Source organism: Rhinolophus hipposideros (genome assembly GCF_964194185.1).
Source record: "Rhinolophus hipposideros genome assembly, chromosome: 2".
NCBI lineage: Eukaryota > Metazoa > Chordata > Mammalia > Chiroptera > Rhinolophidae > Rhinolophus > Rhinolophus hipposideros.
Genome location: NC_138048.1, coordinates 51,541,929 through 51,555,397, shown reverse-complemented (window position 1 = coordinate 51,555,397; position 13,469 = coordinate 51,541,929). Strand labels below are relative to the sequence as shown.

Genomic DNA, 13,469 nt, shown 5'->3' with positions numbered 1-13,469 from the left:
TCTGTTCTTTCTTGCTCACCTGCCCGCCCTGACCCCCCCGCCACCCCAGGGGGCTTAGGCTGCATAACAGGTTTTGTGTGTGGGGTCAAAACAAGGAGCTGGTGGCCCAGCCACACTGGGAGGCTGGGTTCCCTTCTGAACCCCTTGTTTAAGACGGGAGTAACGCTCCTCTCAAGGAGGTGGATGGGGCAAGGGTGAGGGTCCCCCCAGCCCTGTGAGGGGCTAGTAGAAGGTATTAGAGAAACATAAACTGATGACATGAAGGCGTGGGTTGCCCCGAGTGGTTCCAAGTGCATGAGAGCTGCACTCAGGAGATAGGTTGTAGTGGGAGGGCTTGGCCTTAAGCCCAGCGCGAGGGCTGGATGAGTCTTCCTTGGGCCCCTGAACCTCACAACTCCTGGAACTGTGCTGAAGAGTGAAACCCGGTGGCCAGAAGGGGCCCGGGACCAGGCCTTGCCCTGGGAGGAGGGAGGCCAGGTGGCACTGTGAGAAGGGCAGTGGCTTTCCAGCCTAACAACTAGATTTGAAACCTGGGTCTGCTGCGATCTTTCTGGTAACTGTAGTAGGCAAGTCGTGTCACTTGTTGGAACCTGTTTCCTTATTTGTAAGCTGTAGGAAAAGCTGTCTCACCCAGCTGGGTAGCTTACAGGCTGTGTGCAAACCGCGGGGCCCTGTACTGGGGCAGTGGCAGGTCATGGGGGCTGCTGGGAGGAGGCAGGCATGATCGCCCACCCTGGTCCTGGGGCCTTTGCCCCCGTGGTCCCTTCTGCCAAGGTGCTTAGACATCATAGTTACAGAGCTCAGTGTGGAAAGGGCCCCACTCCTTGGGGCTGTCACACCACGCCCTGGTGTTCACCGTGTCATCTTTGTTGGGCAGGGCTGAGAATTACTGGTGGCGTGGGCAGAACACTCGGACGCTGTGTGTGGGGCCCTTCCCTCGCAATGTGGTGACCTCCGTGGCTGGCCTGTCGGCCCAGGACATCAGCCAGCCTCTGCAGAATAGCTTCATCCACACGGGGCATGGCGACAGTGACCCCCGCCACTGCTGGGGCTTTCCCGACAAAATCGATGAGTGAGTACTGGGCAGCGCCGACAGCCCCTCCCCGGGCATGCAGGTCTTTTACGCTTCCAAGGTCCCATCATAACTGGGGGACAGAGGGTCTCTCATTGCCCAGCAACTTTTCCCTATAGGCAGAACCAGGGTTAGGAGCTTCAAGGGATGGACCTGGGGGAAAGGCCCCCAAGGGCTGCAGCCTGAAGCTCCCCTGGCACACTGGCCTTAGGAAATGGACTTGGGAACAGCCTTCCGAAACAGTTCAGTGGGAGAGCTTTTCTCATGATCCCCAGCATTTGAGTAGCAGTTTCCCTTCTGCTGGAAGTAGCAGAATCTGGGAGATGGGAACCTGCCGGGTCAGGCCCAGGGGTGCAAGGCCCAGAAAGAGCTCCCTGTATGGAAACTTCAGAGCGAATGTTAGGCAGCAGCTTAGCACCCCGCCTGCCTGCTCCCTCTGTATCCTGGAGGCGTGTTCAATCTCCTTTAAGTGAAAGGATGAGGTCACTGAGGGGCATCTGGGGAGGACACAGAGGAGAGGAATTAGTCACTTCCTGGGTGCCCTGCCCCTGGGTTCCACCTGGCAGCTCTTCACACCAGGCCTCAAGGCCCCTGTGCTGGCCCCAGGGGGCCGGCTCCCGGCAGCGCTATTCCTCTGACTTCTGACACATGCCTGGCTGGTGTGGTGCCGCTGGCCCTTCACCTGCGCGCCCCCACACACCAGAACACTTACATGTGGGAGGGAGGCCCACGTGTCTCTTGCTCAGAAGAGCCAGGTGAGGGCTGGCGAGAGTTGGGGCAGGAGAGCACAGACACCCTCCAGAAGGAGGCCTGGTGCCCTCTGCCCTGCTCCTGGCGTGTCGTGGCCAGCCCAGCCCCATTCCTCTGGGCGTTAATCAGCCTGTGACTAAGGCCCCAATCCTGACAGTCAGCACAGAGGTTGAGGGTGAATTGAGAGCAGGGCGGGTGGCTAAACCCCTGGCAGTGTGGCAGAAGGATGTCTCCTGCCCACCCTGCCTGGGGAGTGTAGCCGGATGCCTCTGGGCCTGGCAGGAGAGAAGAGAGTGTGCCAGCAGGTGGCTGCTGCCGGGAGTGGCAGAGGGCTAGCTGTGTCTTGTAGGGTGTTCTTGGAGCCCCTACAGTCCTAGGCTTTTCAACCTGCAGTCAGCAGTCCTTTCCCTGCCCTCTCCACAACGCCCTCCCCTGGTTACAGCTTAGCTCCACAGAAAGGAGCTGCCGGGAATTGGCAGTCCTGTGCTCCAGACCATATCTGCAAGGGGCTTGGGCAAGGTGGTCCCTGGATGCCTGACCCCAGGGGACAGGCCCAGCATCTCCTCCATAGGTTTCCTCACTGCCACCACTCCCCACTGGTCCTCTACCCTCTGACGTGGTTCTCCCCCCGCAGACTGTACCTGGGAAATCCTATGGACCCTCCCGACCTGCTGAGCGTGGAACTGAGCACCTCCCGCCCCACCCAGCATCTGGGAAGGGTGAAAAGTAAGAGCCCCCAACTCCAGGGCTTTCCCAAGTTCATTGGCTGCCCAGGGGCACTGTCTTCTCAGGCCAACCTTGAGCCGGCTGACCTGGCTCTGAGACAGTTGGGTCAGTGCAGCAGGGGGACAGCTGTGTCCCTGGCTCCAGCCGGGAGTGGGGTGGAAGAAGAGAGCCAGCTGTATCCGCCGAGGTGGGCATCCTCCGTGGGCCCTGCGTTGGCCTGCCCTCCTCAGCTCTCTCTACCCTCCTCCTTCCCGCCGTGCTCAGAGCCTGGCCTTCCTCACCCATTCTAATCCTGCTCTCCTCTCCCAAGCCAAAACCACCCCACAGGCTTCATCTTGGCTGGGAGCCTCATCCACCCCCTGGGTCCTGGGCCTTCGTTCCGGAACAGTTTTCCCCATCCTGCCGCCCCATTGCTTCCCATTGCTCTTGGGTTTGTACGTTCACTCGCTCCTATTTACGGCGCGCGCGCTCTCTCTCTCTCTCTCTCTCCATGCTCTGCCCTCTTGTCTGGCCTTGTCTTCTTCCTCCCTTGTCCTCTTGTCTGTTCTGCTCTGCCCCCCTCCACTCTCTGCATGGCCTTCCTGCAGGGGAGCCTCCACCTCGCCCACCTCAGCCTGCCATCTTCACTCAGAGTAAGTGGGGCTGCGCTCGGTGCCTTGGCCCCTGCCCCCGGCCCCTCTCTCCTCTCATTCCTTCTCTCCTCCTGGAAGGTACAGTCCTCATAGCCCGCGGGGTGGGAGGGGAAGCCAGTGTGTGCTGTGAGCTTTTGCTGCTGACCTGGCCCAGCATGCCTGCCTCTTCCCCCACCCCCCAAGAGGCTGGGCTTCTGGAGCAATTGTGTGGTCCTGGAGCCCACCTCTGCCTCTCTCCACCATTGCCTGGCCTGCCTCACTCCTTTTGGGACCTGAAGAGGCTGGGCTTCCATGACGGTGGGTTAGGAGCTTCTTTGCTCTAGATGGTGGGGGATTGCCCATAGCCCCCGCCTGCACTAATGGTGTGCAGGGCTACTAACCGGGCCCAGGGGCAGGGGCATTTGGGGTCTTCTGTGGATGGAAGGGGGGTGTCAGAGGCAGGTGGTGTGGAGAGTTGCTTGCTCTAGCTGAGGTGGAGACGGGCTTACCCCCCCACGCAGGGAGCTAGCTGTGCCCTGCTGTGTGAATGGGGTCAGTGTGCACTGAGAACCTGGCAGTAAAGGCTGATCTCCGGGGGAGTTGGTGGGGACACTTGGCTTTTTCCCCACCCCCCACCTTTCTGGGCCTCCTACCTGACACCGCCTCCCTGTCGGGGTCTCCCTTCCATTGCAGAACCAACCTACGACCCTGTGAGCGAGGACCAAGACCCCCTGTGCAGTGAGTTCAAGAGGCTGGTGCTGCGGAAGCCAGGCCTGCCCCGTGGGCTGTGGCTGGCAAAGCCATCGGCCCGGGTGCCGGGCACCAAGGCAGGCCGCGTTGGCAACGGCGAGGTCACACTCATCGACTTCGGCGAGGAGCCCGTGGTCCCGGCCCCACGGCCCTGTGCGCCCTCACTGGCGCAGCTCGCCATGGATGCCTGCTCCTTGCTGGACAAGACCCCGCCGCAGAGCCCCACTCGGGCCCTGCCCCGGCCCCTGCACCCCACTCCTGTGGTGGACTGGGATGCCCGCCCGCTGCCCCCGCCGCCCGCCTACGACGAAGTGGCCCAAGACGAGGACGACTTTGAGGTCTGCTCCATCAACAGCACCCTGGGGGGCGCAGGAGTCTCGCCCGGCCCCACCCAGGGAGAGACCGACTACACCTTTGGGCCTGAGCAGCCGCGGCTCCTCCCTCCCCTCCCTCCGGTGGAGGATAACCTGTTCCTCCCGCCCCAGGGAGGGGGCAAGCTGCCCACCTCAGCCCAGACCGAGGAGATCTTCCAGGCGCTGCAGCAGGAATGCATGCGGCACCTGCGGGTCCCGGCCCGCTCGCTGGGCTCCTCACCCGGCCCGGGGAGTGACGACAGGCCGCAGGTGCCCCCACGGGTGCCCATCCCGCCGAGGCCTGTGCGCCCACGTGGCGAGCTGTCCCCAGCCCTGTCAGGCGAGGAGGAGACAGGGCGGTGGCCTGGACCTGCCTCCCCTCCCTTGGTGCCTCCCCGGGAGCCTGTGTCCCCTCAAAGCTCAAGGACCCCCAGCCCCCTGGTGCCACGTGGCAGCTCCCCGCTGCCACCCTGGCTCTCAAGTTCACCTGGGAAGACCATGCCCACCACCCAGAGCTTCGCTTCAGACCCCAAGTACGCCACACCCCAGGTGATCCAGGCACCTGGCCCCCGGGCCGGGCCCTGTATCCTGCCCATCGTCCGAGACGGCAAGAAGGTCAGCAGCACCCACTACTACCTGCTGCCTGAGCGCCCACCCTACTTGGAGCGCTACCAGCGCTTCCTGCGTGAGGCCCAGAGCCCCGAAGAGCCAGCCCCCCTGCCTGTGCCCCTGCTGCCCCCACCCAGCACCCCAGCCCCTGCTGCCCCCACTGCCACTGTTCGTCCCATGCCCCAGGCTGTCCCAGACCCCAAGGCCAACTTCTCCACCAACAACAGCAACCCAGGGGCGCGGCCACCAGCCCTGAGGGCCACTGCCCGACTGCCACAGAGGGCCTGCCCTGGGGATGGGCCGGAGGCTGCGCGGCCAGCAGATAAGGTCCAGATGGTGAGTACCAGGCCTGGCTGCCGGGGGCAGAGGGGCAGGGGCCCGGGGGCCACAGAGGAGTGGGCCCAGGTGGTGCTGACGGGTGGGTGGGTGTGCCCAGCTGCAGGCCATGGTGCATGGGGTGACCACAGAGGAGTGCCAGGCTGCCCTGCAGAGCCACGGCTGGAGCGTGCAGAGGGCTGCCCAGTATCTGAAGGTACCACCACCTCCTGCTCACTCTGGTTTTCAGGGACCCTGAAGACTGGTTCTGCTGTTCTCTTCCCCTCCTTATCCCCTCGGGCTCTCCTCTGCCCCAGCCCTGGCCTGGTGCCCCTTGGGCCCAGTGTGTCCCATGGCACCACCCTCTGCTCCTCAGGTGGAGCAGCTTTTTGGGTTGGGTCTGCGGCCGCGAGGCGAGTGCCACAAAGTGCTGGAGATGTTCGATTGGGACCTGGAGCAGGCTGGCTGCCACCTGCTGGGCCCCTGTGGCTCGGCCCAGCACAAGTGAGTAAGCCCTCCCCTGCCACCTTCCTGTCCTGGGGGCAGGGAAACAGTCCCACACCGCGGAAGCCCCGCACAGCAGGAGGCCCCGAGCTCCCCAGCCAAGAGCTGGGCTCAGGCCCAGCACGCAGACAGTTCTGGGTGAAAACAGTCTCTCCAAAGTGCATTTATTGAGACTTTCAGCCACTTGGTTCAAATGCACTAACGAGTAAAAGAGGCAGTTGGAGTCCCTCCGGTTCTAGGGGGCTTGTTTCCCAAGCCTCTCCCACAGTACCTACCCTGAGCAGCCTCCAGGGAGCCACGGTCCAGGACCCTGTGATACTTCTCACCTCTGCATGGCAGTTCAGTTTAAAATAGCAGTTTTAATGCCTTTTTAAAGGAATGGCTAACCCAAAAAAAATCCAGTATTTTTCTATAAAAAATTTAAATGTAACCTATATATAACAAAATAAGTTATATAAATAACATAGTGATATGTGGCATAAATACAGGTATGTGAAGGCTTTATCAAGCCAAAAAGTGGTGAAATGGGTAGATCCCAGCATCGTCCCTGGAGAGGCCCTGGTGGGCTGTGGGGTTTCAGAGCAGTTGGGCTGTGGCAGCAGGCAGCCCGACACGGAGCCCAGCCTCCTGCTCGTGCGCCGCGTCTGCCTGTGTCCCTACCTCTCCGGGTCCTCATCTGTAAAATGGGTATGAATGACGGTGCCAGCTGCATAGACGCGAAATAACTAGGGATGCCTCTGTCACACCTCACAGGACACCATTAGTAAATTCTCGCTAATTTGCATCCAAATAAACTTAGGCTTTACTGTGCCTGTCACCCTTGGAGACTAATACACACTCCTGCTGGTCTCTTGTTTTTCATTGTTTAAAGTAATGACAAAAAGGCATCCCAGGATGGTTAGGTTCCAAAATTATTGCCTAGAACTACCAGTTTTCAACCGATTTGCCGGCACTGAGAGGCCCTCCCACGCTGGACATTCCATACTCTAGTGCATTGGCCACTGTTGATGGAGGGACTTTCTGGTTCTTTCTCCTTTAGGCGCTGAGATGTTTGGAGAGCCAGAGGGTCTGCCCTGAAGGAATAACTTGAGCCTGTTCATCTGACAAGGGCGGGGATGCCCATTTCAGGCCTGGATGACCTGCTGCCACCCTCTGCTTCCAGTGGCAGAGGGGGGGCCAAAGCAGCAGGAGGCTGGGAGCCCCGCCTTGCCTCCCTCCCTCACCCAGCGCCATCCCTGCAACTTCGGTTCAGCCCTCGGTGCACCCAGTCAAGGTGCAGGAAGGAGCCCCATGAAGGCAGGCCTGGGGGTGGCCTCATGGCCCCTACAGCTGACCTGCCTCTGGCTCCACCCTGGCGGGGCCTGTGGCTGGAATATGTCCCCAAGTCCTGCTGACGGGGAAGCTAGGCTTGACCCCAGGCCTGGAGTTGTGTTGGCCACAAGGAGAGGTGGACCAGCACAGGGCTGGGCCCTTCTCCAGGAAGCCCCTGGTGGGCAGTTGGGGTGTTGGACAGAGTGTGACTTGTGGCCTCTCCGTGGACATGTTATGGGACTTGGCTGGTCTTAGGATCTTGTGCCTGGAAATAGCCTGAGGTGGCTCAGGAAGCAGAGCAAGTGTGCCAGATAATTCTCTGGCAGGGACCAGGGCCCAAGGCCCCAGGGTTGGAAGGAGACCAAGGGGGCAGCTGCCCTCGAGGGACACCAGTGCTTCCTCTTTGACCCAACTCTTTCCCTGTGCTGTTCTGTTTTCCCACCAGCCTCTGTTGCCAAAGTTGCTGCCCCAATTATGGATTCCTGCTTCTTCCAGAGAAATAAAATTAGTTTCTATTTTATGTTACTTACTTGTGCGTGCCTGTGTCTCTCTGCCTCTGGGTCAGCTGACTGAGGCCCCAGGGTGCCTGCCCCCAAGCCACTACCACCCTGTGCCCAGGGCAGCAGGCCCCATAGCACCACCTGTGGACAGAAGGAGGAAGTGCAGGCCTGGTTGGTTCTAAGGGGTCTCTCCTCTTCTGGGGCTGAGATGTAGTCACTGACTCACAGCAGCCATGTTTTTGTTCTAGAATTCCATAAGGCAGGATATACTGCAGGAGAGAATACAGCAAGTCAGCTGGAGCTAAGCCAGAAACTTGAGTAACACGGAAGGCTTCAATATATACAAGTGTTTTAATGTTTTTCTGAATAACTAACATTTCACATGGTTCAAAATTCAAAAGGTACTCTATAAAGGATATAGAGTGAAGTCTCCCACCCCAGCTGCCTACCTCCCCAGAGGCTGACAGCCATCAGTTTCTCGTGTGTTTCTTTTTTTTTTCTCTTACAGTATTTTGAAAAGTTCATAGCCACTGAAAGAGCGTCCCCATTCTTGTTTAGGGTTGCATGGAAGTATGGATGTACCATAATCTATTTAACGAGGCTCTTTTTGATGAAGCAATAATTTGGTTGTTTCCAATACTTTATAATGACAACTACTGTTGCAATAAATGGTGTGTGGGGGTTATTTTTTATATGCAATTGAAGGATGAGTTCCCAGAAGTGGGTCTCCTGAGTTGTAAAGAGTGTGTGAAATAATGACATTGCTGAATTGCTTTCCTTAGAAGATGTTATGCCAGTTGTCAGCCACTGGTGAGGGCTTTCCATGAGTTACAGAGCTTTTTGGTTTTAGTCAGTCTGACAGGTGGAAAATGGTGTCTCTGCGGGTTTAATTTGCATTTCTTGAATGAATGAACATTTAAAAAGATTAGTTGGGCCATTTATATTTCCTTTTCTATGAGCTACCTATTAATACCTTGGCCCATTTTAAAAAGTTAGATTATTTGTTTCTCACTAGTTTTTAGGAAATTACTGGATCAAGGAAATTACCTCTTTGAGCTTTATGTCATATGATCATCTGAATTTTTGGAAAAGAGGTAAATCATAAGTAAGCTGATGGCTTGGGTTTAATAAAAACAGGCCATTCAGGATGGGTCTGGGCCTCTCCTTTGTGTGTCTGTGGCTCCGGGCTCATCTGTGTGGTGAGCCCTGAGGCCTGGGAGGTCTGGAACCTTCAGTTCCAACATGTCCTGACTACCCTGTTCACTAAGACAGGAATTAAATTTAACTGCGATTTTAAAAGTAGTCAAATACGATATAAAAGGGAAAAAGTTAATATTAAGTCAACTTTGGATATTGCTGCTAGACTTGGAATTCCATTCTCAACTGTTTGATTTGGGGAAAGTTACTTAACCTTTCTGAGCCTATAAACTGGGGGAGAGTAATTCCTGTTTAAATTACAGAAGAACAAGCGTGAGGATTAAATGAGGGCACATGGGTAAAACATTGTGCTTAGTGCATGAGCCATATAAGTACTCGAACTAATCATATATTTTTTCATGTTCCTGCCTGTTTCTACCAATCAATAGCTTACATTATACACTGACCACAACTCAGTGTATACAAGAGTCTTCTCACATTTTTCCCTTAATTTTTTGGGGGGAAACTTCTTTTGCTATAAAGTCATTCCTATTTACAGACCACGGACGTCTTCAACTCCATTTTCAAAAATGTCATTTTTGGGTAAATAATGGCAGAGCTAATACACTCCAGAAAGATTTTTTATTTTGTAAGGAGAGCACCAAAGCATGTGGGTGTCCCTTAAGGAATCAGGAAACCAAATGTACCTTTCTTACCGGACACACGGTTTCCTAAACCCCAGGGTTTCCGGTTGCTTTTCTCACTTCTAATCAGCCTGCCAGCTTTTGCCAGCATCTCCTGGGTGTATTGAAAAGCTATTCAGGGAGGATGTGGAAAAAGCTGACAGAGGTTGGACTGCCCTCGTCTGTGTCAAGCCCTGAAGTGCGGGACACAAGTTGAACAGACAGTCTGTGTCCCCCGGGGCTGTGACGTTACAGGAAGAGGATGGTCATTATATGGCAGGTGCCTGGAGAGCAGAGGAGGTGGGTCCCAGAGGAGATGACATTGTGCTGGCTTGGAGGGGGAGCATCGTCACCTGCTAGGAAGCCCAGGGGGCAGGAAAGCATGGCAGGCGGAGGGAGCTGCGCGTGCAGAGCTATGGCAGGCCCGCGCTGGCTTGTCCGCGCTGCTCTGAGGCTCTCGCCCGTTCTGCGGCCGTTTGGGGGTGAGTGAGGCAGGCCTGGCTCATGAAGCCGCTGGTGTGAAATGCTGAGTTCTCTGACTTCGTAGACAAAGGGAGACAACAGGAGAACATGAAATGATGTGATAGGATCTGTGTTTTTAAGAGACGGCTCTGCCTAGAAGTGGCTCACGGCTGCACTGCAGCCAGAGTGGAGGAAACATCCAGCACGCGCGTCTCACCGCGCCCTGGGAACGCAGGTGTTCGCAATTTGAAGCAGATTTTTTACAGAAATTTGAACCTGGGGAATAGAGGGACCACCAATTCCTGGAATCCTTGGCTAGAACAGGGGTTCCTGACGGCCAGTCCTGGGCCCGTGCTGGTCTAAGGGTCAAGTTTTCAGTGGCCTAAGGTGACAAAATGAACCACACAATTGAGTTTTTCTTGAAATGTATTGCATTTCAAGGACTGTTGGGATTTTTGTCTTCCTACCTTTTTGGTATTGAAACAACTCTTGTGTGGTGATGATAGCGATAACGGTAGCTGGTAAATGTGTCCCCAGGCCCTTATGTAGAAATGCCGCGTCAGCCTGTCCTCTCTGGCAATTACTCTAATGATCCCGGGTCTTCAGAACCCCTAGGCAAGTGCTTTTGTGTTAGGCAGCACCACCTATTGGCAGCGTGTGGCATTGCAGTCTCAGGCTAACATCGGGAGGGATAAGATTGTGTAAAATCATTGCCCAATAAAGCAGTTAAATCCAAAAGCTGCTGGCCCAGGCCCATAGGTGCTTAAAGGGCCTCATCCCAGGGAAGCTGGGAGGAGAGGAAACAGCTTCGCCCACCATCTGGAGTCAAACGGAGGTCAGCTAGGATCTAATGCCAGGAAAAGGAACTAGGTGGGGGGCTTTGAAGGAGGCCACTCACTCCCAAACCTAGGAAAGAAACCGTGGGCTACCTGGGAGAATGTTGTGGGCTAAGGGAGAGCACGCAATCACTTGCCGGTGAAAAGTCGAGATGATACAAGTGGCCCTTGGGAAGCCCCACTTTTTCTTTTAATGTTGTTATGATTGTCATACATGCTCATTGTTGAATTGGAACAGTCAGAAAACACAATGAGAAAAATTACCCAGAAAGCTACTTGAAATTTTGAAAAATTTTCTTCCAGTTCTGTTCCTGTTCACATATACGAGGTCTGGCAATTAAGTTTACAAACTTGTTGCACGGATGTCGCTAACCTTTTTTGATATCAGAGGGATTATTCATTATGAATTTGTACCAACTGGACAGTTAACGAAGTTTACCGTTTGGAAGTGCTGAAAAGGCTGCGTGAAAAAGTTAGACGAAAATAACCTGAACTTTTTGCCAACAATTCATGGCTCTTGCATCACGACAATGCACCAGCTCACACGGCACTGTCTGTGAGGGAGTTTTTAGCCAGAAACAAATAACTGTATTGGAACACCCTTCCTTCTCACCTGATCTGGCCCCCAATGACTTCTTTCTTTACCCAAAGATAAAGGAAATATTGAAAGGAAAACATTTAGATGACATTCAGGACATCAAGGGTAATACGACGACAGCTCTGAAGGCCATTCCAGAAAAAGAGTTCCAAAATTGCTTTGAAGGGTGGTCTAGGCTCTGGCATCAGTGCATAGCTTCCCCAGGGGAGCACTTCGAAGGTGACCGTAGTGATATTCAGCAATGAGGTATGCAGCACTTTTTCTAGGATGAGTTCATGAACTTAATTGTCCAACTTCATATGTTATATGTATCATGGTTTTGTAAAAATAAGGTCATCCAGCTTGTACTGTTTTGTAACCTCCCTTTTTTAACTTAATATTTTATAACACAAGCAGTTTTCTATATCTTTAAATTTATCTTCTCAAAGGATATTTAGACACTGAACATTTTTCATTCTGTAGAAATGAAGTATAGAAATTCTGTTATTTAACATGTTATATTTTGTTAACATTTTTACTTTGTGACAAATTAGTTTAACAAACATTGCTAAATAGCTTTCCAGAAATATTTGTCTCCTTTACTGAAACAAAACATACATGTTTTTAAAGAGAGGACTTATATTTTGGAGTCATGTTTTGAAATATTTCTGAATGAAGTGATCTATTGAAAGTAGTCCAGATAGTTAGAGGAAATGGGCCATGAGTTGATAATTGTTGAAGCTGGTGATGGGATATGAGGGCTCATTGTACTACTGGACTTAAGAGGGTGAATGAACCTTTTCCACAATAAAAAGTTAAACAAAAATACATGCACTCTCCAGGTGGGGAAATGCTCACCAGTCCAGCTGTCTTCTCTGAAGCTGCCCCTTTGGAGGTTTCTCACTTTGTTCCTGCTGCCACCACCAGGATGGCCCCCAGGGATGTATGGCTTCTCCTTTGCATCTCCCTTCTCACCTCTGGGACAAGGTGGACAGAATCTCCTTCTGTTGCTGATCTTTGTGAGTTAAGACAAGGTGGAGCTTTACAAACCACTGAACCAAATTCTGAGGGAAACATCTGTGGTTCTGTCATCACGGCCTCACCACAAGCCCCATCCCATGTGCTCACCCTTTATCCTGGGGCTGTGCTTCTTAAAGGGTGGCATGAGATCCAGTAGCATCAGCATTACCTGCGAACCTGTTAGAAATGCAGATCCCAGGCCCCATCCTGGACCTACTGACTAGAACTTCATTCTACCAAGATTCCTCTGGGATTTGAAGATGCAATAAAGTGCGTAAAACCTTGAACTAAGGTAGTTCCCCTCTAATCCCAAAGAGCTGGTGGGTGCTGGGTGCCCTCCTGGCTCCTGGGAGCCTCTGGTCCTCTCCAAGCAGGGGCTGTGCTCCCCAATGATCCATCACTCATCCTATCTACCTCCTTTTTTGAATAGTTCATTTAAAAAATATATACATGGAATTTAATCACAACAGTGTTTATGATAGTAAACTATTGGAAACCATCAATAAGGGATAATAGGGGATTGGTTAAATATACTTTATTTCAAACACAGAATGGGAAATAATACAGCAATCCAATCGTCCTTTGAAAAGTTCAATTAATATTCAATTAATATTAAAATCGATTATTTCTGAGTGATGAGATTGTGGCTATTTTTTTAGAAAGTTCTGTATTCTGTTCTATTGCAAAATGGCTTCCTGTTATACATTTTCTTTTCTTTTTTTTTCATCCCGTCTTCTCCCACCCCGGACTCTGGTTGTTTCTCAGTCTAGTTGTGTAGGACACAGCTCCCAGGCCCATGCTGGTATTATGAGCCTTATGCGGGCTGTCTGCCAATGGCTGTCAGCCCCGCCGCTCCTGGTGGCACATTGTAGCCTGCAGCGGCACTCAGGGAACTGTTGTTCACAATCTTAGCTGTAGAGGGCGCAGCTCACTGGCCCATGTGGGAATCGAACCCGTTATCTCTGCATTAGGAGCACGTTCCAACCACCTGAACCACCCAGCCGGCCGAATTTTTTTTTTTTATCTCCCTCTCCCTCTCCCTCCCCTCCCCCTCCCTCTCCCCTCCCCTCCCCCTCCTTCTCCCTCTCTTTTTTAAAGGAGAGCACAGCTCACAGTTGCCCATGCGGGATCCATCGAACCAGCAATCTTGGTGTTATTAGCACCACGGGTGCTCTAACCAACTGAGCTAACCGGCTCAATTTTCAATTTTTTTATTGTGGTAAAATACCTATAACAGTTTTGTTGTTGTTGTT

At 53.5% G+C, this 13,469-nt stretch overlaps 1 protein-coding gene across 13 annotated transcripts in view; it reads left to right on the top strand.

Annotated features, from left to right (window-relative positions):
- TNK2 (tyrosine kinase non receptor 2) overlaps positions 1–7,526 on the top strand; it is a 37,719-nt gene extending 30,193 nt beyond the window's left edge. For 5 of the 13 annotated variants that reach the window (XM_081076707.1, XM_081076706.1, XM_081076702.1 and 2 more), the window contains exons 10-16: positions 878–1,072; positions 2,457–2,548; positions 3,136–3,180; positions 3,853–5,207; positions 5,308–5,403; positions 5,563–5,690; positions 6,730–7,526. In XM_081076707.1, the coding sequence (XP_080932833.1) occupies positions 878–1,072; positions 2,457–2,548; positions 3,136–3,180; positions 3,853–5,207; positions 5,308–5,403; positions 5,563–5,690; positions 6,730–6,736 (1,918 nt within the window). In that variant the 3' untranslated portion in view covers positions 6,737–7,526. Of the gene's footprint in view, positions 1–877; positions 1,073–2,456; positions 2,549–3,135; positions 3,181–3,852; positions 5,208–5,307; positions 5,404–5,436; positions 5,691–6,729 lie in introns of all 13 variants that reach the window. The other 8 variants (XM_081076709.1, XM_081076708.1, XM_081076705.1 and 5 more) reach the window with 5 other exon arrangements.
- Positions 7,527–13,469: the final 5,943 nt, after the last annotated feature.